General features: G+C 42.3%; 6 protein-coding genes across 6 annotated transcripts; all 6 read left to right on the top strand.

Moving 5' to 3' along the window:
- The first annotated feature begins 8,169 nt into the window (after window positions 1-8,169).
- On the top strand, window positions 8,170-9,027 carry LOC129591067 (C-X-C chemokine receptor type 1-like). The gene has a single exon (XM_055486588.1). It carries the CDS (start codon window positions 8,170-8,172, stop codon window positions 9,025-9,027), a length of 858 nt encoding a protein of 285 aa, XP_055342563.1.
- Window positions 9,028-13,437: 4,410 nt separating this feature from the next.
- Window positions 13,438-14,415, top strand: LOC129591068 (5-hydroxytryptamine receptor 1B-like). The gene has a single exon (XM_055486589.1). It carries the CDS (start codon window positions 13,438-13,440, stop codon window positions 14,413-14,415), a length of 978 nt encoding a protein of 325 aa, XP_055342564.1.
- Window positions 14,416-17,099: 2,684 nt separating this feature from the next.
- On the top strand, window positions 17,100-18,095 carry LOC129591069 (5-hydroxytryptamine receptor 1B-like). Its single transcript, XM_055486590.1, has one exon. The coding sequence runs from the start codon at window positions 17,100-17,102 to the stop codon at window positions 18,093-18,095; it is 996 nt and encodes a 331-aa protein (XP_055342565.1).
- A 647-nt stretch (window positions 18,096-18,742) lies between these two features.
- On the top strand, window positions 18,743-21,246 carry LOC129591132 (uncharacterized). The gene is made up of 10 exons (XM_055486666.1): window positions 18,743-18,954; window positions 19,351-19,452; window positions 19,535-19,576; window positions 19,641-19,719; window positions 19,793-19,866; window positions 20,147-20,200; window positions 20,280-20,343; window positions 20,493-20,554; window positions 21,006-21,061; window positions 21,130-21,246. Exons 1-10 carry the CDS (start codon window positions 18,762-18,764, stop codon window positions 21,187-21,189), a joined length of 786 nt encoding a protein of 261 aa, XP_055342641.1. The 5' UTR covers window positions 18,743-18,761; the 3' UTR covers window positions 21,190-21,246.
- A 602-nt stretch (window positions 21,247-21,848) lies between these two features.
- On the top strand, window positions 21,849-23,963 carry LOC129591130 (uncharacterized). Its single transcript, XM_055486664.1, has 9 exons — window positions 21,849-22,029; window positions 22,221-22,361; window positions 22,439-22,517; window positions 22,655-22,728; window positions 22,883-22,936; window positions 23,021-23,084; window positions 23,156-23,217; window positions 23,557-23,612; window positions 23,688-23,963. Exons 1-9 carry the CDS (start codon window positions 21,936-21,938, stop codon window positions 23,742-23,744), a joined length of 681 nt encoding a protein of 226 aa, XP_055342639.1. The 5' UTR covers window positions 21,849-21,935; the 3' UTR covers window positions 23,745-23,963.
- A 208-nt stretch (window positions 23,964-24,171) lies between these two features.
- LOC129591125 (uncharacterized) lies at window positions 24,172-26,525 on the top strand. The gene is made up of 10 exons (XM_055486659.1): window positions 24,172-24,364; window positions 24,845-24,946; window positions 25,018-25,056; window positions 25,262-25,340; window positions 25,419-25,492; window positions 25,577-25,636; window positions 25,813-25,876; window positions 25,995-26,056; window positions 26,137-26,192; window positions 26,252-26,525. The coding sequence occupies exons 1-10, from the start codon at window positions 24,253-24,255 to the stop codon at window positions 26,312-26,314; spliced, it is 711 nt and encodes a 236-aa protein (XP_055342634.1). The 5' UTR covers window positions 24,172-24,252; the 3' UTR covers window positions 26,315-26,525.
- The last annotated feature ends 53 nt before the right edge of the window (window positions 26,526-26,578 follow it).

The following is a 26,578-nucleotide window of genomic DNA, read 5'->3' on the forward strand; positions in this document are numbered from 1 at the left end:
ATTGTTTTGTTTGCATAACCACAGGCCATAATACTCGTATTATGGCCGTCAAGTAGAATGCATAGAAATGAGCCGTTCTGTATTCATGTAGTATGAATGAAATTGAGTACGGCAGTATTGTTACTGACACCAAAGGAAATGTTCTTCTTTAATTTTTATACACCAAAATTGATTCTTTAAGATTTTACAAAACAATTTCACAAAAACTTTTAATAAAAATGTAGGACCTACAAAGTGTATATGTATAACGATTCTGAAAGAAACACCAATCTAAATAAAATTGGCGTAATAACCTACATTGGGGCAAGAACAGCTTATAAGCTAACTGCGTTTGCTTTCGGCATACTTCGGTTTTCGGTTCATTCCATCGCACAGTTATATTGCATATTTTAGAAAAGCATCTATGGCACGGTTAGTACACGTTAAATTTTTGCGGACATATGACTTGTATCCACAGTATGCCACAGTACCATCTACGTATCCTTCATGTATCCTGTGAATTTTCTACTTTTTTTATCACTGCCATATCCCACTGCATCTCTGCAGTACCCTTTGTGCATCCGAATGTACGGAAAATTATCCGGTTACTCGGAAAATTATCCGGTTACATCGAAAATACTCGGCACGTATTATTGAAGGGATACGGTAAGATACGTTGGGATACGGAAGTATTTGATAACCCGCAAAGTAGTATTCACGAAAGGACACATGAAGAATACTGAGGGATACGGTGGGTTGCCGTGGCTTTCGATGGAGATGCGCATGCAAACATCACTTATATAAGTATTCTGCGCGTATCGCAATATTGTTACTGCATTCGTTCTCTCTAACTAGCGTATCCCACAGGATGCTTTATGTATGCTCCATGTATCTATATTCGTTAATTTTCGGAGGTTTTTCTTTGGTTTCCTTTGGTTTCTTGGGCTTGGGCTTTTTAGGTTTCTCAGCCGGGTCTTACTGCATCGTATGCCGGTTTCTTGTGTCAGCTGGGATTCCGGCAAACCTGGAGCCGCGTGGCACATCGCATACGTCCGAAGGACGTCCTGATGGCTGCACAACCTTCGCCTGGCAGAGAGGGATGTGCTTAGCATGGTAAGTCACTTGTGTCGCCACGGTTGCGCATTCCCACGTCAAGTCTACGGCAGCAAACGAAGCGGAAGAAAAGAGTCCCGGCTTTATTTGTATCTAAGTGGCAAATACCGATATCTTCGTACCGATAGCTTTCGAAACAATGGGCCCTTGGGGGCCGTCCGCTATCGCCATCATTAAAGCACTGGTTAAACGACTCGAGCAACACACGGCGGAAGCCCGTTCTCATGAATTTTTACGCCAAAGATTGTCACTGGAGATTTAGCGCGGCAACTCGGCGTCGGTTATGGGAACAATGGAATGAGCAGAAACGTTTAATGAAATTCTGATGTTGTAAAAAATGTTGATGTTTTCTATCATTAAAAATTTACGTTGTACCTCAGGTGAAATAAAACGTCGTACTGCCATACAGCCGCGCACACCAAACTTTACCGTAGCTGTAAGAGAACGCCGTGGAAATTGTCGGTACCACGTCGGTATTGAATTAGTATCAGTACTTCTATGTTTATAAGCCAGCAGACTTTTTCTTTCATACATACTTATTCCTTTGCCGCAATCGGCTCGAACTATTCCCGGAGGTTTTGGCAAACTACCAATGAGGCACACCGTTCCGGTTTCTGCAGTTTGTATCACCTAAACAGCCGCACATCGTGACCCATGGACTGAGCGGTGTCAAGCGCGTCGGCGTGGGGACCGCAATACAAAAGTAGTTCAAAATTTTGCTCTGGTCCAAGCTCGCGTGTCTGCACTGCATAATGTAATCCGTCGCTAATACTTTGTATTTCTGGCTATACATAGCACAACATTTTTGGCTTTTTGCACTATAGCAGGCTTTCGTTTCAGCTTCTGCTACTACATAAGTCCGCTGCTGTACATTGACGGTGTTGATTTTATTAAAATAGTAACGTCAGCGAGGCTAGAGCATCTCCACTCCACGCCTTGAAGGAGCGTTCAGATCTGTAGATTGCTAAAAGTTCTTTACATCGCGATGAGTGCGTTTTCCAAAATCAAGATTTTACCGATTGGACAGTAAGTTAACGCGAAGTGGCTAGCGAATTTTCAAAATAATTATCAAAAATTACCTTTGCTCATCTTACAGAGCGCTTTTTATACTACATGAAGCGATAATTGGAGTGAGTATACCTTTTTTCGTTAACAAGCAAAAAATCAAAGTTGTACGAGTGGTAGAGGGGGGCACGTAAGGTGAACCGCAAAATAATGGGTTGCGCCGCGCTTATTGTGAGTGATGGCATATTCCTTCAATCGCCACCGACATCACTGGTTGGCACTGAAGTAATCGCAATCAGGTGCGATCAAAATCTGCAACCGCCCCATCCAGCTTTGTTGAGCTTGTTGACAAGAAAGAGAAACAAAAGACGCCATAAAAGCAAATCTGCCGTGTGACTGCGGTCTTTTGTTTTAGTGTCTATGACTGCATCAGTCTGCATGAATGTTATATGGCTGCCTGCCTGTTCTGCGTTGCTCCAAATGTGCATGTGCTTTTGTGTGCGGCAGCCAGCACCTCTCGGTACCGGCACCAAAGCCGTGAAAGAGGTATACTTTTGCAAACTAACAGTGAACAAAACGTAAAAAAACTTTGAAAATCAGCTGTGAATACATTTGTTTGCCAAAAATTACGAATAAAATCGCAATAAATAAAGTACCGCAGCCTGAGCTTATTATACGGACAGAATCTCTGTTTAGGGTTTTGTTCGGCAGATATGGTCAGAAATATCCAGGGGTAGGGTGCCCCAAGCACTTCTTTGGCACCCCCGATTTTTTTTATTTTTCTGTTTTTTATCAATCAAAATTCTGTCCGTATAATAAGCTTCTAATACTTCACTCTACAAAATTGCCGTTTCAGAATATTTTTTTCACATCTCTACTCTGTAAAAATCGACTTCAAATTTTTCACTTTAAAAGCTGGTTTCTCAGTAACAACAAATGCGGTACTATTACTGAACCTATTTTAAAGTACAAAAATCACATCTGTATGTGTCATATGCTACGGTTTTGCCTAAAAGTTAAACGCGTCGACGGTATGCCCGTTTCCGCAGAAGGACCGAGTTGCTAGCCACTTCGCGTTTATTGGCGTTGAGAGCTTCTCCTACGAACGGAAGAACGATGCGAGGCGAAAGCCGGAGTCAGAAACCGTTGGGGTCAGCTTTCAGATCGGTGCGGTTAGGAAGCGGTCATGGCAAGCTGGTTGAGCAAGTATTCCAAAAACGGTGAAGCATTTAGACAATATTCGCATCCTAATGCATGGACGTACGAATGGGGATGTTATGGCTAATTTCGATATACGTAGAATGGTTCATTCAATATTTGCTCGGGAGTGTGGACTATTAGTTACCAACTTGCCATTAGCGTCGGTGTGGTGCTTAGAGTACTAATCGCGAGAGAAAGAAAGCGATGGTAGGCGACTTCCCAATGGACCTTCGTCATCCGGCTGTGGTCTAAGCAAATAATGCGAATAATGTATAGAGTGTATTGCAAGTACTGTATTGCTCTACATTCACCACCCGCTGTCCTTATAATATTAGTCATACCCCACAGAATAATACTGTATGCGAGCGCTCGTTGGGAATTTTGTAGTAAAGGAAAGTGTAAAATTCCGTCTAAGATTCAGCTTCTGGACAGGCTTTTTCTGAGTTACGCGCTAACTTCTGTTATTAACAGCCGACACTGTACTGCTGTACATGATGCGTTGTTTAACCGCCATAGCCATTCCTGACTTGCTTACAACGGCGCTGCCCATGTTGCAGTTGTTGGGCTGGTGGGACGGCCACCAACGACCACCGCATCACGCTTTGAAAAGCCTGATTAACTGTGTATGGTGCATCATGATTTTCATTGCATTTTGCTTGATTTCGGGGACAACTTATAACTTATTCGTCACAATACCTCCCCTAACTGCTGCACCAAGCGAAGTCGTAAGTGCTGCAACAAAGTTTATGTTCTGCCTGATACTACCAGTGCAGTACGCCAGTACGGTGTGGGGTTTCCGCCATCTGCGACACCATCTGGCGAACTCTCAACATTTTTTCGTAAAATATCTGGATACGCGAGATAAAGCAGCCATTATCTGCTGCACAGCTGCATTTGCCATATTCTTTGGAGTGTCATCCCTCAGTCCGGTGGAAAAATGTGTTACTGTCAGTTACTGGTCTCTGGTTGGATCCTCTGGCTCTCCAAACACTCATGGCAACGATACGTCGTCCCTATGGAACACAGTAGCGGTGATGTTACCGCAGATCAGTCTGGTACCAACTTTACACGCCAGAGTTATGACGCTGTATTTTGCGGCGTGGTCGCTGTCCATGGGCGTGCTTTTCCGCCGGTTGGAACGCCTGGCATGTAGTCACCTTACAAAAGAGCTCGTTATTCATCATGCGCAGTTGCGAAAACTGCTGCGAACGATCGCTGAGGAAACGCAGTTGAGCACACTGTGTCATGTTACGCTGTCCTTCTTGACCGTCTTGGGAGCAGTGAGCGCCGCGCGGACGTTTAAGGCATACCACGCCGGCCAGACGTCCCTCCGGGAACAGCTCGATTCCATGGTGTTCGTCGCGACGACGTGTATTATGGTTGCGTCAATGATTTTTACGTTCGACAAGGTCCCGAAGAACTTTTACGTGTCGAGTATTATTATACCTCCCTTTTTTTCATACAGGTGCATGACTACCGTACCGCATTGCAACCCGAGGTGATTTCCAGTCAGCCAAAAGATGTGGGCAAACTGCTGCGCGCGACCATTTACGAGTTGGATACTCGACCCGTGGGATTTCATTTTGCCGGTGTCTGCATGATTAATCGCCAGTTTATGGCATCAGTTGAGTCAGTCACAGTACTAGTACGTGTTACTGCATATCAGAAGTTCGAAATTTTTTGTTATTCAAACGTTTTGCATTCAGATGATTGGTTTGTTGGTAACGTACGTTCTGCTGACCTTGGAGAAAACTTAAGTCGTGCTGTTCATCCTGGCAGATTCGCTGGTATCTTTTGCCCGCCGACATGCAGCTTGCAATCCTATGCTCCTTATTTCAAAGAAAACGCAGCATACAGCTTCTTTGTCTCTTGTTGGCTTATATTACTTTGGCGACACCACGTACTGTCTACTGCTTGACGAGATGGGATCTACGCATTCGATTTCATGTTAATCAATTCCCCTTCCCGAATTTAAGCGAATCTGTGTCATTAAGTTATGCGAGATTCACCTTCAGCTTGTAACTTTACTTACCAGTCTAACCTAATTAGCCAGAATAATTTGAGTAATGCACAATAGTTCGGCATTGATGCCAGTATTCAGCATGCCCTCTCTACTCACCGGGAAAGTGGCATGTCGCCAACAGGGACAGTCGTTTTCGGTGGTGCGGACATTACATATACGGTGATATACCTGATTGAGCGGACATACAATAAAACCTGTAAGAGCGTATGCCACGGATTTACGACAAAATTGCATCATTATTACAATAATTATTATTACTTTTTATTTGCATAAGCCAGTACATCGCCAATTTCGCAAAAAAAGGATTAATTACAACATAAAAATAAAATGTTTTGACCTATTATTTCCCGTACTTAGGGAGTCTCTCAATTTCGAAGCAAATCTCGTTACAATACAGCAAATCCACCTCCCGAGGTGGCTTCGTATACCTTATTGGTTTCGTATTCCCGTATACCCTATGCTCGAGGTGGCTTGCGAGCGTGGCCACTGCATACAGCAACTGTACCAGAGCTATGTAGATTCGCTTCGATTCCTTCGAAATTGAGACACTCCCTTAGTAGTTACTAACTACTAGTTAATACTGGTTACTGTATATATACAGGCAAACTCAGTTATGTCAGTTGAGTGGGCAGCTACCGGGGTCTTTATTTCGGGGACAATTTTAAAATTCGCGGAGGATTTTTACTAATTACGCAGGCTTAAGACGAGCATTTTGTGAGTTTAATTGAATCTTTCAAATGCTAAGAAAAGGAATTAGAATATTATTTCGTTTCCTGTAAAATAATGAAAGATGCACTGAGGGAAAAAATCACAGGTAGGAGTATTTTGTAAAACCGATTGAAATTTCGTATACCTTATACTACGTTTTTGTAATATATCGGTGGCATTTTTACGGGTGTCGTTTCCTTTCCCCAATTTTTATAAGCCCCGGTTTGTATTTTTCGGAATGGGTCACTATAAATTCGCAACATGAAGGCATGGGACTAGTATGTCGAGGAGGGATTCTAAAACGGGGAGGATCACTAGTCGATACAATAAGTAGGTTGCGTTTTGCACGGCGTTACTATTAACGGCAAAATTAACGACGATTTTAACGTTGATAATTTAAGGCTTCGTAAATGCGAAAAAGAGGTTGCGTTTTAGACTGGACAATTACCTCCTACAACTTTAACGGGACGAAATTGATGAGTTTTCTTTTTCCAAACATTCATTTTCAAATTTCTTTAGTGATAACAAATATCAAAAATTTCATTTTGCAGCGTAAAAAATCAAAGCTGTTTTAGTGGGATAGAATATCAAGCAGAAACGGAATTATAATTTCCACCTAGTCAAAGAGCGCAGTATTCCATTCTGGAATACATGCGTGCCGTTTGCTGCTGCTTTAAGGCGTCAAATTTCTTACATTGTACTGGTCATTGGGTAACCCCCAGTTATACTATACTAATCTTATAACTGTATTATAATTAGTCAATAAATTTAAAGCACGCCGTTTGAGAAATCAGTTTGATTTCAGCTGGCAAAGAAACCAGTAGCAGCAGTGCAACGGTCGGGGATTGCAATTTCTAAAAATTCGAGTCGAGTTGGCAACTCAGGATTGAATGCCCAGGCAGAAATTCACTTGGTAGACTGTCTCGCCTGCGCAGTCTTCGTGCTCAATGGTGTATATGGGCCCGGTCGTTAATTACTGAATTTCAACGTCGTTATTAACGAAACGATACCCCCTTCGTTTCGTTAATAACGACGGGTATTGCCGTTTAAACGTTCGGTAATTGTACGCCGTCGTTAATTCTGTCGTCAATCGCACCCCTTCGTCGATACCGCAGCCTGCTTAATAAGCTATCTTTAACATCCGGACTTGTGTTCAAGGAAAATTGATAGCAGACGTTTGCCCAATGTACATGAGTAGCTTTTACACTAAGCGTTTGCCAGCTGATCAATGACACCCCTTGAATGTTTTACGTTTTGTATATTCTGCGTGAGAAGGTGGCATGTTACGCTCTACCAGCTTGGATGAATTACGTTAATGGATCGTGGGGGCGTTTTATTAACGAACAACTAAACGTAACCCAGAATTATGTATTTTGTTTCATTCAGCGAACGATGATTCTACCCGGTCAGTTGGTACTTGCTAGAGTGGGTCCGGCTCTAATCGCTGTAAGCGGTTAGGAATAGGATGAAACGCCCTGCTTCGCTGTACAGATATAATGCCAACATTGCGAATACGACATTCTGCGCGCGAGCTTGCATGGTGAATATCCCGCGCACGCCGAACGCTTTTTCGCTTCTATGTCACTTTGCTTCACTGTAATCTACTTGTTTATCACGTGAGTATATAGGTCCTTTTTTGCATCCCATAAATGTTATCGTACTGCTCCAGCTCAGGTAGTAATTTCAGTTCTGCGGCGTCTTGAAAAACGTGATAACCGCTTGGAGCTTTGTATTTAATTCTACCACTTCGAATCCAGCTCTGAGAATCCAAATATGTGAATATAATTACTTAATTCCTCGCAACGCTTCAGTAACGCCGTGTTATTAAAACTGCAGACGTGTTGGAATATTCCATGCTACATTTCATGCGAGGGCTAAGATTTACGCTAGCGATCAATTAATCATGTAAATTCTTCCGCCTCGTCGACGAGCAAGCAAGTAACCTTCGACGCTTACAACTGCCGTTGCGGGACGCCGGGAGTATTTCGATGCTAAATTTGCTCCACAAAAAGCTTACCTTCCGCCATATCCGTTGATATTTCCAGTCAGCAATATCTCTTTTCTCCATTATCAATAAATAACTACGTTAGATTCGTGAGGTAAATCAGGGCTGTATATCTTGATTTTCCCTGGAAAAAGCCATGGAGCACCCAAACATCACAAACTTTAGTGACACGACAATCAACGGCAACATCACCGACGAATCCATCGTAACGCTACGCCATTCAGCTGCCGGTTGGACCATCCTGGTGACCCTTAAACTGCTCATCTCGGTGGTTTCCGTTCTTCTCAACTCCGCCGTTCTGCTCATCCACTATTTCATTCCGGTCTATGTAAATCCGTTCAGCGTGTACCTGTTGGCGCTGTACTTAGCCAACCTCTTCTACATCCTCACCTCGCGTCCCATGGAGATCCTCGACGAGCTCTTCGGCCTCTACCCCAACGCCGGCTATCCCGTTTGCATGCTGTATCTCTACCAAAAGGTCAGCAGCATCGTCCCGATTCTTTTCCACGTTCTCATCTCCCTCAACCGTGTATGGGCCATGACCTTTCCCGTCTCCTACCGCGAACGCCACACGCGTCGCCTGGCGGTATTCATCTGCATCGGTACCGTTGCTTACGTCCATCTTCTCAATTTACCTCCGTATTTAATCGACGTGCTCCACTTTTATCCATCGGTATTTGGCAAGTACCACGACTGCGGTCATCTGTCTACTAATTCGATGGATTTCCCAAAAGTGGATGAAATCATCAACCGGATTCTGCCGACACTGATTGTATTAGTTTGTTATATCTTCATCATCGTGAAACGGAGGAGTAATCGGATCAGTGCGAGCCGGTGTTCGACACGTACGAAACATGAGGATTACTCGCAGCAACCGGGTCCGCTACGGCGCTCCGTCAAGCCGTTCGTTATCGTCAGCGTGACGTCAATTAGTCTCCTAATTTGTTATCTACCGGTCCAAGTTATTTTCTTTCTGGGGCTATTTTTCGCATAAGTTTGCCAAGAAACGTCTACAGCGCCGTGACCACGTTGTATTCTATGCAAATGATTGTCGACCCGCTCATGTGGATGTGCAGTCTGCGTCCCACCAGGAAGCCATAAGATTAATAATAATATGCTGCACGGATTATTAGATGCCATTGCAAAATTATGTAATAATGCTGTAGCGGTATAATGATTGGTTAAGATTGTGGAATGATTACGATGGTGATTCATCGATGGAGGATGACGGTGATGAATCTTCATCACCAAATGTCACCACCATCATCAGCATTATGATGACGTTATTGCAAAACTATTATATTATAGATGTTATAATGTTGGTAATATTTTAGACTTCGGAGTTTATCATGAATGTACGAAATTTTCGAAAGTTTAAATGATAGACGAAAGCACAGACGAAGACACTGAATTGATAGTAAGATATATCGTCGAGTTTCTTATTCGTACACAACCCCGTCCGACCATTTACCGCTTAAAATTTCAGCTAGTAAGTAGCGAACGCTATGTTTTCACTTGGATTTAAGGCCTCTGCACTACAGATATGGCATAATATATCTATTTCTTCAAATATATTTGGACACTTTCCTTCACATTTTGTAATTTCATATTTTCTTTTCTAATGCTTGCTTTTGCCACACAACGAGCGGCGCTCCTCATCGCGAATTCTCTCTGCAAAATTCATCGAATGGCTGCTGCGCAATTTTTTTGTGTAGTTAGGTCGTATCCAGTTTTCTTTGCACCCGATAAAGAAGGTTGTGCCGTAGATGCCGACATCTAACCACCGATTACCAAGCGGTGTGTTGCCAAAAGGTCGGCTTCCTGCCTGGGAAATCTCCCCCATGCGCCCGCACGATTCTACCTTTGTGCCCGAGCAGTTCTACCAAAAAAATTGGCATGTTACAAACCACTATATCCCGTTAATCAATAGGTCACCCGGTGGGAAGTAGTATGCCCCGCAGGTATTTTCGCGGTATGAACGTTATTTGAGATGATGTTTGACCTTCCTGACTTTTTAAAGCCTTCATCTACTCGTCCAAACAACGAAGCTGGCCGACACGTGAGGAGCGGAACCAATTACTACGATGCAGTCGGTGGGCGTGCAGTAATACGGTAAGAGACTGCCAAGTGCCATCCCACTAATTGCGAAGCTGCATACTTGCTGCGAAAATAACCAGGCGTGAAATCTCCCTGCCATGAAATATGATATACACAGTACACTGCGCACGATGCGTTTAATTAGAAATTAAGGAATACCTTAGAGACGAGGCGATAACGTGAGACGCACAGAGTTTGCTGCACGAATGTAACAAAGTAAGCTAGTAAAGCTACTAGTGGTGTTGCTTATTAGAACGTAAGTAAGTTGTTGACTTTGCCAGGTAGATCCTAATTTAAATTAAATCAAATCGGAATTTATTACAATTAAACGCAATCAATAATGAAAGCGTCACAGAAAAAAAACTAGCGCAAACACCGTCTACAAAAATTTCAATACCACATGCCGACGAAATTAACACGTAACAATCACGAAAACAGCTGTAACTCGTAACAATCACGAAACGTCTCGTAACAATCAGCTGCATACGGTGCCCGTATGCAGCTGCACACGCGAGCGGCTTCCTACAGATGCTTATCACACTCTTTTACAAAAAATTGTGGTAGCACCCAACATTCGAATATTCTTTTAGAAAACTAATCCGTAACTCAGTATCTGGGATAGGAGCGCATGAAGATACAATATCAAGGCACATTTTCTTCTGCGAGTCATTGTTATGCTGTCCTCATCCAGCAAACGAAAGACCTGGACAATTCTGAATTTGAGTTGGGTTTGGTTTGGCAAGTCAGGTGTCATAATTATGGCTATGGACTATAATGCCACTCCCTTTTCAAACCAAGGTTCTCCTGGAGGAAAACACATACAGGGCGCCGCGAGGGGGTAGCGTATACTCCCTTTCGGAGCAACTCCACCGGAAGAATCGTGCGCTGGTGTAATAAAATGGGCCGAACGCATGGAAATTCCATATAAAGAGGTCAAGTGATGGCTCTTTTGCGCCACTTTTCTATGATTGCTGGATTGAGGAGTGTAAAAGTTCGGGCGGTAGTTGCAGCTTCCCACGGGCATGTGGTACTGAAAGACAGTTTTTTCAGCTCTTCGAGTCTTCACACACGCACCTTTTCTGCAAGTATTTTTGCACCTTTCTGCACTAGCCCTTTCGTTGGGCCCCTTTCGTAATAGATTGTTTTGCTATATTAGTAAGATATGCATCAGTCGGGACTCGGAATGATTCGTTCTAGCTAGCGTTTCTAGCTGCTACTACTGCTTCGCTTCTGTCGTACTCTGTACTTGCTAACTATTGCAACCGAAAAGAAACAGGGAACACAATGCGTTTTCCTTTTGCGTCGTTTTTGATTTGTTTGACGGGCGCCGTTCTTCTGCTGTATCCTGTCGATGGCTTCCCCGTCCGCGCCAATGCTTACTCGCCTAACTTGAATGGTATGGCCGTTTTCCAAACTTTTTTTTACGTCTCAGTTGTCAACGTTTAACGAAAGGTAAGAAAAAGAAGACTGCACAAAAGATTTGCCTACGCGCAACATTTGCCGATTTCGCTGACAGTAGCGGCAGTTTGCAGTTCAGAATTCGTACATGCGTTTTTCTGAATGTTGAAGCTGTTAAAATATTTGCCTCAGTCCGTGGCGTCTCATATAGCCCATGCGTAGGTCGGATTGTTATTCTTCCAAAAACTGGAACAACGTTATTTTTCTTTATCACATTTGTCGTTTCAATTTTCCTACCAATCTTCGTCGTGACTAGTTGGCTTGAAAATAACCAGCGCATGAGCACTGGTAACGTAAGAGGGTTTGCGCACTGGGCCCCAGCATGCAGTCCATTGGGTGCAGTTTGTTTCTCGCGTATTTAATGACCAACCAAGTAGCAAAATTAAAACGTGCGGCTGGCGCCGCTTAATCGGCCCTGGAGAAATTCATGTCCGATCTAAGTAACCGATTCCAAAGCTATTTCGAACATTTTGGCGCATCAGAAACTCGGAAAAAATGTGATGGGCAAAATTTGTACTCTGTAGTAAACTTTTAATTGTTTTGCACATTTCAACTGTATGGTCAATTGTCAGTAAATAATTGCTGTTTGCTACTTCTAAACAGCACTGACTCAAAGCAAGTGTGTGCAGTAATTTCCGTCGCCTGTTACTTGAACTTCGCTCCGCGCTGTTTTGTACAAGATATTCTTGACTCTAATTTTCGAAAGCTGATAAGCATAAAGTAATGAAGAACGCTGAACAGGTAAAGCCGTTCTTCTCTTGAGACCAGCTACAGAGTACAGTGCCCAAAATAAAAGCCACATGCTGATTTTCTAAAGAAAAACGGTCTTATTTATTCCGTTAGTTTCCTTGAACGCTGCAAACCAAGGTTTCTGCTTTATCAGCTGGCCGTTAATACCCTCGGAACTTTTGGGAACGCGTTTGCGGAGATGTTCCGTTCCGTTGGAAGGAAGCTACGGGACCCGATAGGAGATTCTCGTTCATTGCCTTTCTGAGACAGCAGTGAAGTCTGGCTGTGGGTAGGGGTAACGCGGCCGTTGTTCTTGGTGCGCTGAATACAAAACGCGAGGTCGAATAAGTGGGAGAGCTCTAATGATTTTGGGTGTTTTTTTAACATTTAGATATGCATCATTTTTCGTAGTGTGACCGCGAAGACTATTTTTGTTACGTGACTATTGCCTGATAAACAGATACAGCTTTCTGCTGATAAATGTTTTATATTAAATCTGTGATCGACGAAGTCGGGGACTGAAATCTCGTCGCGAAACGCTTAGTCGGCCATTTTCCGGTTGTGCACATCTGTAAACATTTCGTCACGTGGCTGCTAGATGGTTCCCTGACGCTTTTGTGGTTTATGAGCGAGAAAATAGTAAGAAATTACACTGATGATCGAAATACTCGTATTATCTTAATTCAAAACCGTTGTTTCCAGACCAGCATGGCAGTTCGGTACAATTATCGCGACACACCCAGAACGAAATCCGGTCTCATTCGCATTTAAACGAATGCGTATCCGCACATCTCTTTCATGCACATCATCTTCATCGCGCGTATCCGCACATCTCTTCCTGTCCCCAGCAAGATCGCATGTCTTGTGTGAGCTGCAGTTAATACTCCGTTAATCACAGTTTAAAGAAGCTTACCACGTACTTGCAAGGCTAACCGGTAATTAAAATTACAGAGGCACGGCAATCATCATGGAGATCCAGTGACAATTTACACATAACGCAACGGTATCCATGCACTGGCGTCCAGTACGCAGTTTTTGACGGAACAATTATTCTTTCGACATCAGACCACGAACGTCAAGAGGGATTCTATACACTGTGTATTTCGTTAACGATCGAATCATGGCATACCCAAACACCACGATCTTTAATGCCACCATCCATAACGTCACCAACCTCGATTCCTCCGTCATAACGCTGCGCCATTCGGCCGCCGGATGGACAGCATCGGTGACCATCAAACTCCTCATCTCCGTGGTCTCCGTGCTTCTCAACTCCTCCGTACTCCTCATCCACTACTTCGTTCCTGCCTATATTAATCCGTTTAGCGTGTACCTGTTGGCGCTGTATCTTGCTAACATCTTCTACATCCTCACCTCGCGTCCCATGGAGATCCTCGACGAACTCTACGGCCTCTATCCGGCCGCTGGCTACCCACTGTGCATGTTATACCTCTACCAGAAGGTCAGCAGCATCGTTCCGGTCCTGTTTCACGTCCTCATCTCTCTTAACCGGGTGTGGGCCGTGACCTTTCCCGTCTCATACCGGCAACGCCACACCCGTCGCTTAGCGGTGTACATCTGCCTTGGTACCGTCGCCTACGTCCACTTCCTCAACTTGCCACCGTATTTAGTCGACACCCTCAAATATTACCCACCGGTCTATGCAAAATACCACGACTGCGGGCACGTCTCCGTAAATTTTCTGGATTTCCCCCGTGTGGACGAAATTATTAATCGTCTTCTACCGACATTTATTGTACTGACGACATACATCTTCATCATTGTAAAGCGCTGGAAACGGAAGGCCGGAAATCAGGTCAGTGCGAGCAAATCGCTAACACGCACCACACAAGAGCAGTCGCTGAAGACGTTGGAAACGTCACGCCGCTCGGTGAAGCCGTTTATCGTCGTCAGCGTGACGACAGCCAGTGTGCTGATATGCTATGTGCCGGTACAGATTGTCTTCTTCCTGGTGTTGTTTTTCCGCATGAATCTGCCGGGGAGCGTGTACAGTGCCGTGACCACGCTATACTCACTGGAGATGATCGTGGATCCGCTCATGTGGATGTGCAGTCTGCACCGCACTAAGAAGCCATAGCTACTGTAGTTAGATAGCACTTTTCGTATTCTGTAGCATCTACAGATATAAGGTCATACGCGTTTTATTATTGTCGTCGCCGCTTATGCTACTGGCAATTGCAGCATATTTTGTTTCGTGCTCGTTTTCTCGTGCTCGAAATTCTTCATCGTATATTTTCAATGCTTTCTTATACGCCATTTTATCATCTTTGCGTAATGCTAACAAACTGTTACGACGTCATTTCACCGATACGTAGTTGGTCGCCTTAACGACGCGCCGCGAACATGATACTTGTAGTCAGGCGGCTCATGCCCCCCTTTTTGCCGCCTGATAAGTGATCCTGAGAATTAAATTACAAACACACCGGAAAACCATACAGACACCAGAAATGCAAGCACCTTGCCTGTAATTAAGCAGTAGGTAATTAACTAAAAACCTCATTAACCGGCCGGATGTTATTTCGCTGCGAGGAAAAACTAAACCTGCCATCCGGCTGTTTCCCCTCGACGAAGAAAGATGCGTAATGTAATGACACAGGTACATGTATTCGAAATCCTGATTTCGATATACAGTTCCCATGGCCCCAATAGAGCTGCACGCGTAGATCACTATATACCGAATGCAATACGTAAGCAGGTGATTTGACCTACTCGTATGTCTATAATTAAAGTTCTGCTAATAAATTACTTGTGCTGTCGCTTTGGTACTGTAATTGTCGCTCTTATCTAACGCTTTTGCTTGACTATTCCATCAGCGACTGTACTGCCTCAAAAAAATTTAATTATGACTTGGACAGATTCGGTGTCGTACTGTTAAATGGAAAGTTCCTTATGCGTAAAGCGTTAAGTTATGCGTCCTTTTTGTAGCAGGATAGTAGTCATGTTCACTGTGTACAAGGCACGCAATTCTTTTTACTATGTAGTTTTTCATTTCATTTGATTTTTTTTGTTATTCCAATTTATTAATGTAACAATCATAACGTTATCCACTGACACTCCATGTTTTCATCTGTTGTACTTACTAGATTACCGTACAAAAGAAAATTTCAACGTGATCGGAAATTTTCGCCATTTGATATCCAAATGAAAAACCGGCACAAATATTGTCGCATATAGGTATTTCTTGCTAATGCGACAATCATGTTATCGTAAAATATATTAACGACTTCCACTGCTGATATACAGGGGTGCCAAGCCAAGTTGGGGCAGTTGTGTAAAACTAAATTTAAAAATTTGCCATACGCAGTTCTGTTTTCGTTCATGCATTTTCTAGCTAAACCTTTTCTTGCCGATCCAGCAGTGTTAAAGTTGAAATCGTTTGCCGTGACAGTAAAGGGCGAGACTAGGATTTATGGGAAGGGGGAGTGGTCATTTTTCGGAGTCTTATAACTGCTCCTCTGGAAAATACACCAACTGATACTTTTATGTGGACATGTCTGAAATCTGTTGAGTGACCCAGAAGGTGTCCGTGAGGGGTCAACATAGGGACGTTATGCCATCATTGCTCGAGGTGACCTCGAAACAAGTTTCATCTCCCATAGACTTGTATGTTAAAAAGCACCTTCAGAAAATGCGATTGCCTAGAGCACTGATCCCATTAGACAAGATGTCAATGCTTAAACAAATGCTAGGAAGGTTCCGTTAAACATCTACGCTATCCACTAAAACTTCTCAGCCTCCTCCAATTTTTAAATAATTATCGACTAAACTTGATTATTTCTTAGTAAGCACTGTCATTTCTGCACCAAAAATTAAATTATAAATTTGGATCCCGTTCCCTGACCCTAAGTTTTTTGCATGGAAACAAAATCACTGAAGGTGCTAGAGACCAAGAACTATCATGCAAAGATTCGATAAAAATTTTCCACTTCACTGGTAGAAGTGGAGAAATTTTTTTAACTGCCCCAACTTGGCTTGGCAGGGCTGTAATATTTATAACTCTTTTTCTCTGGTGTCATAAAAGAGATGCTATTAGCGTGTAAAACTAATCAATGACGTTATACGTGTACTCCGTCTGTGATTATGGCCACCGGCGATGACGGAATGGGCTGGGATGATACGGCATTTACAAATAGCCTAGCGTAGTCAATACGCCAGAGTGCAGGTGTTTATTGGGATCGAACGGTAAAAGCCTCAAACAATATAACCGCTATGTAATTACGATATGCAGCTTTCTCTAATATCCAGACACGATCCTGTAATTTTTCCGAAAGAGAGACACACACTCTGAGATTTCATCCTCCACCGCCGAATCAGCCCAGTAATTGGTACGATATTGTTCTTATGGTAATTGCGTCACATGAGTGTTATTGTGATGGTATTAAGCTTATTATTCCCGTCGCGCACGATACCAGTTTCGTGGCTATTCCGGATAAAAAGCGGCACTTTTCTCGGATTTCCAATTTGTTAGCGGGAAAACGTGGCTACTTTGGTTCGCTTAACGCAGGCAATCAACTTGATAATCCCTTGGAGATCCTATTGACGAAATCCTACTGCACGGCATGTTACTTATACCGGCAGTTAATTATCAGTTAACCATGCTTCCCCCGGCTGACGAGGGCGATGAAGCCAGTAATTAACATACCATAGTCACGAGACATCAACACCATCAAGACAATTGTTCCCGTTACCGGATCCCTGCATTATTTTGTTCAGATTCGGCCCGTGCATACGACGACAAATTTATTTATCTTTTGACCAATCATGGACCATCCGAACATCACGCTTTTAAATTCCAGCACACACAACACCACAGCGACTGATTCCTCCGTCTTAACGTTGCGCAACTCGGCTGCCGGATGGACCGCATTAGTGACCCTTAAACTCCTCATCTCCGTGGTCTCCGTTCTCCTCAACTCCGCCGTTCTACTCATCCACTACTTCATTCCTGCCTATATAAATCCGTTCAGCGTGTACCTGTTGGCGCTGTATTTAGCCAATCTCTTCTACATCCTTACCTCGCGTCCCATGGAGATCCTGGACGAGCTCTACGGCCTCTACCCAAACGCCGGCTACCCCGTGTGCATGCTATACTTATACCAAAAGGTCAGCAGCATCGTCCCGGTCCTCTTTCACGTCCTCATCTCTCTTAACCGGGTATGGGCCGTGACCTTTCCCGTCTCTTACCGCGAGCGCCACACCCGTCGCTTGGCAGTGTTCATCTGCCTCGGTATTGTCGCCTACGTCCATATTCTCAATTTACCGCCGTACTTAATCGACGCGATCAAATACTATCCGGCGGTGTTTGCAAAATATCACGATTGCGGCCACATTTCCACGAATTCGCTGGATTTTCCCAAAGCGGATGAAATCATTAACCGACTGTTGCCGACGTGTATTGTACTGGTTAGCTACGTGTTCATTATCGTGAAACGCTGGAAGAGGAAAACACCCCGCAGCAACCAGGTCAGCACCAGCCGTTCAACACGGACGGCACAGGAGATGTACGCTTGGCAGCCGGCGCGTAAGATGTTTAACCGGCCTCGCCGGGCGGTTAAGCCGTTTGTCGTCGTCAGTGTGACGACAATCAGTGTTCTGATTTGTTATTTGCCGGTGCAAGTCATCTTCTTTCTTAGCCTGTTTTATCGCATCAATCCACCGAGGAACGTCTACAGTGCGGTGACTACGCTGTATTCATTGGAGATGATAGTGGATCCGTTAATGTGGATTTGTAGTTTGCGTCGCATACGAAAGCCATAAATATTACGAAGCGATTTCACGATGTTTAACCGTAACATATGAATTTCTGTCGTACTCTTGACCATTCGAGCGAAGCCGAAACTTTGCGAAACTATATTGCGATACTGGATGATCTTTTTTTGCTCGAGTGAAGCGATGTTGTTTCTTTGATTTCTATAATTTTTTTCGAACGAGCGAAGCGAATATTTTGTAATATTGCATGATACTCTGTCCTAGTTTTCTGTACTCGAGCGACGCGAGCATTTTTTTATTTTTAACGGCGTTTTCACATCCGCGAAACTTGACATTATTGTCGAGAATGGCCATTTTGTACAGCTTTACGCTATAATTAACGTCGTATTCATTATGTGTATAATGGTTAAAAATGACACAATACCAGCACATCGACAGCATCATTAGCGCGGTTAACAGCGCTTCATCGTGTCAACCATGTCAGCGTATTATATACACGCCGCGCTTTGTTGTTCCTGCCAATCACTACTGCAAAATTACATTGTGCGATATACCGCGCGGTGTCTCCGCATTGCAGTTTACACGATCAAAAATGTTGCCCAGTAATTAAGCCGCGCGTAATAGACGCCGGATTCCGCTGACTAACCGGAAAAATTTCCGCTTGACTAGATCTTATATTTGTTCCGTAAGGATTCTGCCGGTTGGAGTCGTTCAATGACAGATCCTTTATGCGAAAATACGTACCGTGGAAAATGTGGCGGTGATTTTTTATTTGGACAATGGTGTATTCTTGTTGTTACCGCCTGGAATATCGGTATCACAATGACGAACGGGGCGATGCTGATTTTATTCACCATGGGATTATTCCCGGCCGCGCTGGCTTATTATCAGCGCTACAAATCTTACGGTAAACCAAATATGTCAAAATATCTATGTTTACTTTATAATCTGCTAAAATTGTTTTTCATTTATATAGTTGCCTGTTTTATTTTTCACAGTATCTTTTAATATTAATTTTTTTATTATTTATGCTCCATTTATATTATTTCATTAATATTTTTGTCGTTTTTTTAATTTTGTTTATTTTCTTTTATATTTTTAGCTAGATTAAAGCATTTTAGAAGTACTTTCCTTATATTTCAATAATTTTTATATTCCGCGTTTGTTTCTTCAGTTATTATTTGTGTATTATTTAGTTTAGGTATCTAAAGTTTTTTCATCATCTATCATTTTTATTTTTTTTTGTTTGGTTGCATTTATTCGATAGTAAATTACGGATTCTGAAGCTTTTTTTATTAAACAGGCACCGGCGACACGATCATAGCGACGGGATACCTAGGTGGCGGTTCCGTCGATGAGTACCAGCGGTGGCTGATTGAGTGTAACGATGGAGAAGGCATGACCGGTACAACTGCAGTTACAATTTAATTTTCCCTAATTAAACTCACTCTTCAGAATCTTTGTCGGTATGCGGAGTTTTGTTGCAGGAATTTTTGCTGCTGCTTTGATGCCGTTTTATGGAATCTCCCGTAAGTGTACTCCCTCCCGACTCCCAGAGGGAATGCTAACGGTACATCATGTCTTTGCTTGCAGAAGTCTGGTGTAACTTTTTATTCCCAAGGAAACCGCCATCCGCCGGCATCTATCCGTATTATCCATCTTGTAATGTCCGGTAAGATTGTGTCACCACCAGCGTATTTTTTGGTAATGGTCAAGGAAAGGAAATTATCGCCGATATTTTGCAGGAATATGAGCGTACACGAGCTGTACTGCTACGATAAAGTGTGGCCGCGAGACACCGCCGATACCTTCGTCACCGGTACGTCATTTCACAAATTTTACGCGAATTGTTTTGGATATACTGTATATGTATTAAAGCAAAACGCTACTCTTTTTCGCTTCAGTGAATTTAATTTGAGACCTTACTGTATCATTTTATACCATAACAGGATTTGTTTTTGGCAGTCTTCCTCTTTTTCTCACATTTTTATTTGTCAACGTTTACAAATTTTACATATTTCTTTAAGCAGTAAATTTAATATTCTATTATACTAATCGGCGAATTGCCGGAATACGCAATGTTTTCTTCCCGAATTTAGGTTTATATTCTTCGGTCAACTACGATCCGGTAAGCCCGACACTGTTCAAATGCTGTAAGTTCAAGCTGGCAGTAAACCTGTCCCAGAAATTGTACTACGTGCGGTAGTTGAAAACTGTCATTTTTTTCTGAAGGCAAAACTCCAACAGGATACAAGCTGGATTACAACAGATGCCAATGGAAATACACTCACGACAAGTATGAGCATATTGACTGTAGTGTAAAAAGTACACTGACTGCAGATTAAATTTATTTAATTCTCAGCTTATATCTCTAATGTTTACCGATAGAAGTACAGTATATATCGGTACACCTATACGAGTTCTATTAACTTCATACTTCAATAGGATGGGTGAGCATTATGATGGATACTGGATCACCAAATGCGATACAAATAACGTGATGACAGGTACACGATACAGTGGGCAATATGGTGCCTAGAACACTTGCATCGGAAATTTTGTTGTCGTCATAGATAGAATTTTTAAAATATTTTAGTTTTTGAGTTAGAGCTGTTTCTGATTTCTTTACTCATTGGATCGGAACGATTCAAAACATTTGAACTTTTGATGTTAGCTTCTTATACAATGTTTATCCCGCACTATTACCCCGTAAAAAATGGTAGAAAATTTTAATATGACCAGTAACCAGAGACTTTGTGAGGAGCACTGCGAAAGACACGCAGTTTCCCAGTGCAGCAGGTCATCACTATATCGGCTCCTAAATCCAATAATAACATTACAGTACATTACAAACCTTACAACTTTAATCTTTAATTTGAAAGCTGACTTAATAGCCACCCGAAAAGGACGTGCGATGTATATTGAATAGTAAGATGCATGTATGATGTCATTCTTTAGGAATTGGATGGGCGAAGAGTCCCTGGGACGACCAGTTCCATTACACATGGATTCAGGTACGTATCACCTCTTTTCTCCCTTGTTTTGTTATGATCAGCCCTTTGGTGACTGGTGTGGTTTGCAGTGTTGCCCGGTGGTGTATTTACCCGGCGTACAAGTGCTTAGCGCCAGCCAGCTATTCTAACTGGCCCATCTCCATCGGATCTGGCGAAAACCAACTTGAAGGGAAAACAACTCTGACAACTACAAAAACAATTTCGTTAATCATTGTTTTGTTTCTTGTTATTGGCTGATACCTACCGTGACCTTTACTGCCGCTACCCGGTTAATGATCTCTATGTTACTAATGTTCATTACTTGACGCTCGTTAGTCGTTTTAATAAAAGTCATGACTGACAAACGTATCACTTCCGATATACCGGTATAATTGTCAGGTGGACAACAGCATCAGTGTAATGAAAATTGACTTGTCTGTCTTGCGTCCGTTTATTTCATTTGTACGGATTTTTTGCGATCCAAAGGCAGCTTAAAAAAACACATGCACATTTACAAAGCACAGAGATTGACGTGCCTCTTTCTAAAATATTGATAGCAACGATAGTACACTGTGTGCATCGAGCATGTAACCGTTTAATCTCCGATCTGGCGACTATTTTCTGCACATCGCGGACGTAATTTTGCCCCACGCGTGATCTATTGAAACAGGGTCATTACCCAAGGTGTCAGTCATCAGATTCTCACGCTGTAGACGGGGTTACGTTTTGCTGTGTACGTACTCCGCTGTAAATCACGTTACAGCGCCATCCACATGGTTATACTCCTCAAAGCAGAATTAGGCGATAACTAGAGCTTCTTTAAATTTTTTGTTAACTTTCCTAGAAAATATTACATTTCTGGTGGACGTTGTTTTTAATTAGCGCGCATGCCGAGATGAAGTCCGGTCTCGATAATTCCTTCTTTTTGGCACTGATATCTATTTTATTTGGGACGGTCGTGGGATATTACAGCCATTATAAATCGTTTGGTATGTCTTAACGGAAATATTTAGCTTTTATAAGCAAGTACTGCAAAAAAATTTTATGGCGAATATACTGTCTGGATGGTTTAAAAATAAATTGTTTATTATCCACTGTCTGTTTTCTTACGATATAGGATTCTAGTACTCGTACAAAGCAACTAAAATGATGTTTCCAATAGTGCGATGTTTGGGTACAGGTTCTGGAGATACGATAATAACGGCCAGCTACATGGGTGGCGGTTTTGTCGACGACTACCATCGATGGTTAATTGAGTGCAATGACGGAGAAGGCATGATCGGCATCTATGACACGAGCAAACAGTTTACCGGCATCTCGCGTACGTCCCATCGCGGCATCCGGAATAACCTTCTTCCTCATTGCACTTTTATATTGTCAACGCTTTTCATTTTGCAGAGGTCTGGTGCTACTTTCTCTTTCCCAAGAAACCTCCATCGGCTGGGATCTATCCCTTTTATCCCAGCTGTCACGTTCGGCAAGAATAACAACTTTTTTTAAAAATACAAGCAGATAGCAATTATTGGTATCAGGGTACAACTTAATACTGTAACACAATTGTTACGTTATAAGTACGGAAATATCGATTAGGCTCTTGTTATTACACTTTTGCAGGAATTTCTCATTGCACGAGTACTACTGCTACGAGAAGCTATGGCCAGTGGATACTTCTGACACATTTGTCACCGGTAAGTATAAATACTTCCCCGGTGCTGTGCTTTATGTAGAGTAATATGTGGCCGGTGATCCGCGTTTCAGAATATGCTCTCTTTACTGACAATCATCAATCTCTTAGCCATTTTTTAAAAAAAAATTAACTGCATGATTGTGATTGCTGTGCAGGACTGTACTCACCGACGATCTACGATCCCGTCAATCCCAATTTGATGAAATGCTGTAGGTTGGACCGTAGTTACCATAGATCTTGCCAGCCCCACATGACAGCATTGCCATGTAACCAATACGTTACGTATGACACAGGCAAAACACCGCCAGGATACCGGCTCGACTATACGCGCTGCCAGTGGAAGTACACCCACGATAAGTACGCTTTCGTCACTTGTGTTTATTTTGCTATGAAATCAAAGCACAATGAGTAACGTTCCGCCCTTATAGAGCCGGTGAACACTACGACGGATACTGGGTGACCAAGTGCGATACCAACTTTGTTATGACCGGTAAATCTGTAATTTATCACAAACTTGAATATAAAATATTATTAAAAATTATAACAATTGTTAATCATAATAATTATGATTATATAAATATTATAATAATTATTAATTAATAATTATTATATAAACCAATTATTAATTTGGTGCAGTTTTATGATACATCAGTGTGTGATAAGGGGGTAATTAAGTCACATTTAAGTGTACTTACTGTAATATTATTTACTACAACAAAATATTTCATAAATTCAATAAATGGATCCTACCAAAATTCCATAATTATGATGATGTAGTCCATTACACTATTCTTTTATAAGTCTGACGCGCCCTATACCCTTTACACAGGCATGGGCATGGGAATGAATCCTTGGGAAAACCAACTGCACTACACATTTATTCAAGTACGTAACAATGATTCCCTGTAATAATGAGAGATGCGATCGAAACTACTTTAGAAAACTGTGGTTTTATTGTAGTGTTGTCCGGTGATACATGATGGGCGCGTTGTGGATATGTCGCGGCAACTCCTGTGATTTTTCACCGGATAAAAGAATATTTCCACTGGCTTCCCGTTTTTTTTTGTTGCGTTTTTTGAGAAATCGTGGTTGTGTTGTAACGCAAAATAAAAAATTTAAGGCAATTGTTGACCCTTTAAAAATTGCCCTGTGTGCGTTGTTGCGATCTGTCCAAAGAAGCGCTCGACGATTGTATCATTCTTGATAATTAGCCAAAGATGACTGATGTGAATTAAGCGCCGGTACCGTTTTGTTAGCGTTGTTGCAGACCAATAAAAGCGATGTATCTGTCACACTGTGCTGTAATCGAGCCGCGTCCATCAAACATGATCACTTTATACCAACCGGTCATTGACTACACATGTCAAGACCGATTAGAATTTAAAAACATCTTTCTCATCCGCTGTATTATTCTGCCGGTCTTTTCAATCTCAACAACAACGGATATTGCCGAATAATTTCCAATCTTCGTCAATGGAAGTAACCGTTTAGAAGGTGAACGTCATTCGTTACTGTTAAACTCAAAATGAACGGTCGGCGGATTAGCATGGACAAGATGGCGTGGAAGCTATTCGGGATTGTGGCAGCTGTTTGTCTGGGAGTATGTTATGGATACTATGAAGATATGCGTACATTCGGTAAGCCTAAATAATACAAAATATCACAGTTTTTGTCTGTGTAGTTTAACTGAAAGTAACTGAATGATAAGCACAATAATTATCGCAACGCTAGCTTTCGTTAACTGATTTCTCGTAAACTTCGATTTTTATCGCATTATAAACGCTTTTCTTATATGGCTTCGCTTAATAAGCACCCGCTCGACAAATTCCCGCATAGTCCCTAGGAAAAATTATTTTCAGTAGCTTAACCGAAAAATAAACATTACAAATTTTGATAAATTTTATTTTAGAATTAAGTATTTAAAATGCAGTAAAACACACGTTACCGTAAAAGAGTGTTTGAACAAAGACATTTGCAGTTCAGTTGTTGACTTTCGTCGACTGTCGTGGTTTACGTAGTCGCGCGGTAGAGCGGCTGCTAATGCTGCAGCTGACTGAAGTAAAAAAAAACTGTGCATTTCTGTCGGAGTTGTGTAAATGTTAATGTTGGAATAACAGGATCGGGGGATTCGATACTGACGATTCAGTACATGAGCGGCGGATTTATCGACGAGTACCACCGATGGACATCCGAGTGTCAAGATGGCGAAGCGATGATCGGTGGGGATTCCTTAATTATTATTGCGGAAAATTCTTGTTGCATTTCTTCAGCGATTCTTCCTTATTCGTAGGGATCTATGATTCGTTTCGTCAGTTTATGGCCATCAACCGTAAGTTTAGCGCAGACAGCTTTTCTGGGACGCGACGTGCGCTGCAAGCATTTAGCTAAAGGGTTTTTGGGGAGAATATGTGGGAATACCATCTTTTAGACGAGCGCCACAGTTCACATTTCCACCGCATTTTCAACACATAATTTTCGACGCCGAATGGAGCTGGTTGAACAAATGTTTTTCTTTTAAATATTCTGCATTGCAGAAGTTTGGTGTTATTTCATGTTCCCCAAAAAGCCGCCGTCCAATGGAGTTTATCCATATTATTCCAGTTGCAATGTCCGGTAAACGAGATTTGTACGACATATGGAGTAAATTATGACGGCGGTACAGAAATATTACATTGCGAGACATTGTTGCAGGAACATGAGCCAGTATGAATATTACTGTTACGACAAGTACTGGCCGGAAGACACATCCAACACATTTATCACCGGTTAGTCGCTTTAACGGCGAAGCAATTCAATTTTGTGGAAAAATTTCGGGTAATAGGCGTGCATACAGGTTGACGATGATTTAGGGTTATGGGGTCAAGCCGGTGGCTCAGGATTCCAGAATACGCCAACTGTGATGAAATGCTGTACGTTGGTGTACCGTACGCTGTAACTTCAGACATTATCAGCGCTATTAGGAATGAAATAAACTATAATTTATAGCAGCATAACGGAAATTGTGATCGAGAGAAAATACTCTCTAAGTAAATTATTAATTTTAATAAAAAAATAGAAATGTATTGTAAAACGATGTGGTTGGCAGGCAAAGCGCCGAGTGGATATAAACTGGATTATAACCACTGCCAATGGAAGTACACGCATGACAAGTAAGACAAGACAATTATACTGTTTGCAAAGAAATATCCCATCGCTATACGCGCTCATATTTTAGCATTTCTTTACATAATTTTATGCGTGAAATAAGTGATTTTATTTATTTTGCAGAATGGGTGAACATTATGACGGAGTGTGGCTGGTAAAGTGCGATACAAATTACGTCATGACCGGTACGGTTACAACGCCTCCACTTAACAGGCAATCAGGATACGTATGAACGTTCGAATTCCATAATTATAATTATTTTTAGGAATGGGTCAGGCGATGAATCCCTGGGACGGTATTATACATTTTACTTGGATACAGGTACAGATAAGCCGCGAGCTTCACAACTGCAAAGTACAAAGTTATGACCTTTTTTGCAGTGCTGCCCCGTGATTTACACCGATGATCATTCCGACAAACTGCAACGATATCACCGCCGGTGATACTTATGTAACAGCTGTTTTTTACCTGCATTTGACCTTTTGACAAATTTGTATCGATATTCACTAATCAAGTTAAGCCTGCATAATGATTAACTTTTATCCTGGTCCACGTGCTACGTGTTCAAGTAGCGTGTATCAGTTATCCAAAGCGTCAATATGTCGATCTGGAAAAACCGGCTTCCCGCTGCATTCTGTGATAAAATTTCCCAAGCCGCTGGATACTCTCTTCTGTGTAAAACGTCGCGTTATAATCCGGCTTTTATA

The sequence above is a fragment of the Paramacrobiotus metropolitanus genome, unplaced genomic scaffold (assembly GCF_019649055.1).
Source record: "Paramacrobiotus metropolitanus isolate TYO unplaced genomic scaffold, Prichtersi_v1.0 Parri_scaffold0000044, whole genome shotgun sequence".
NCBI classification, from domain to species: domain Eukaryota; kingdom Metazoa; phylum Tardigrada; class Eutardigrada; order Parachela; family Macrobiotidae; genus Paramacrobiotus; species Paramacrobiotus metropolitanus.

What these genes read in the sequence shown, in the direction of transcription:
- LOC129591132 (XM_055486666.1), top strand. Translation starts at nt 18,762, where the DNA reads ATGACAGATCCTTTATGCGAAAATACGTACCGTGGAAAATGTGGCGGT. An exon ending in CGATGGAGAAGGCATGACCG is followed by an intron (nt 19,453 to 19,534) that starts GTACAACTGCAG and finishes GTTTTGTTGCAG; the next exon opens with GAATTTTTGCTGCTGCTTTG. An exon ending in TGGAAATACACTCACGACAA is followed by an intron (nt 20,344 to 20,492) that starts GTATGAGCATAT and finishes ATACTTCAATAG; the next exon opens with GATGGGTGAGCATTATGATG.
- LOC129591125 (XM_055486659.1), top strand. Translation starts at nt 24,253, where the DNA reads ATGAACGGTCGGCGGATTAGCATGGACAAGATGGCGTGGAAGCTATTC. An exon ending in AGATGGCGAAGCGATGATCG is followed by an intron (nt 24,947 to 25,017) that starts GTGGGGATTCCT and finishes CCTTATTCGTAG; the next exon opens with GGATCTATGATTCGTTTCGT. An exon ending in TGGAAGTACACGCATGACAA is followed by an intron (nt 25,877 to 25,994) that starts GTAAGACAAGAC and finishes TTTATTTTGCAG; the next exon opens with AATGGGTGAACATTATGACG.
- LOC129591130 (XM_055486664.1), top strand. Translation starts at nt 21,936, where the DNA reads ATGAAGTCCGGTCTCGATAATTCCTTCTTTTTGGCACTGATATCTATT. An exon ending in TTCTGACACATTTGTCACCG is followed by an intron (nt 22,729 to 22,882) that starts GTAAGTATAAAT and finishes ATTGCTGTGCAG; the next exon opens with GACTGTACTCACCGACGATC. An exon ending in TGCACTACACATTTATTCAA is followed by an intron (nt 23,613 to 23,687) that starts GTACGTAACAAT and finishes GTTTTATTGTAG; the next exon opens with TGTTGTCCGGTGATACATGA.
- LOC129591068 (XM_055486589.1), top strand. Translation starts at nt 13,438, where the DNA reads ATGGCATACCCAAACACCACGATCTTTAATGCCACCATCCATAACGTC.
- LOC129591067 (XM_055486588.1), top strand. Translation starts at nt 8,170, where the DNA reads ATGGAGCACCCAAACATCACAAACTTTAGTGACACGACAATCAACGGC.
- LOC129591069 (XM_055486590.1), top strand. Translation starts at nt 17,100, where the DNA reads ATGGACCATCCGAACATCACGCTTTTAAATTCCAGCACACACAACACC.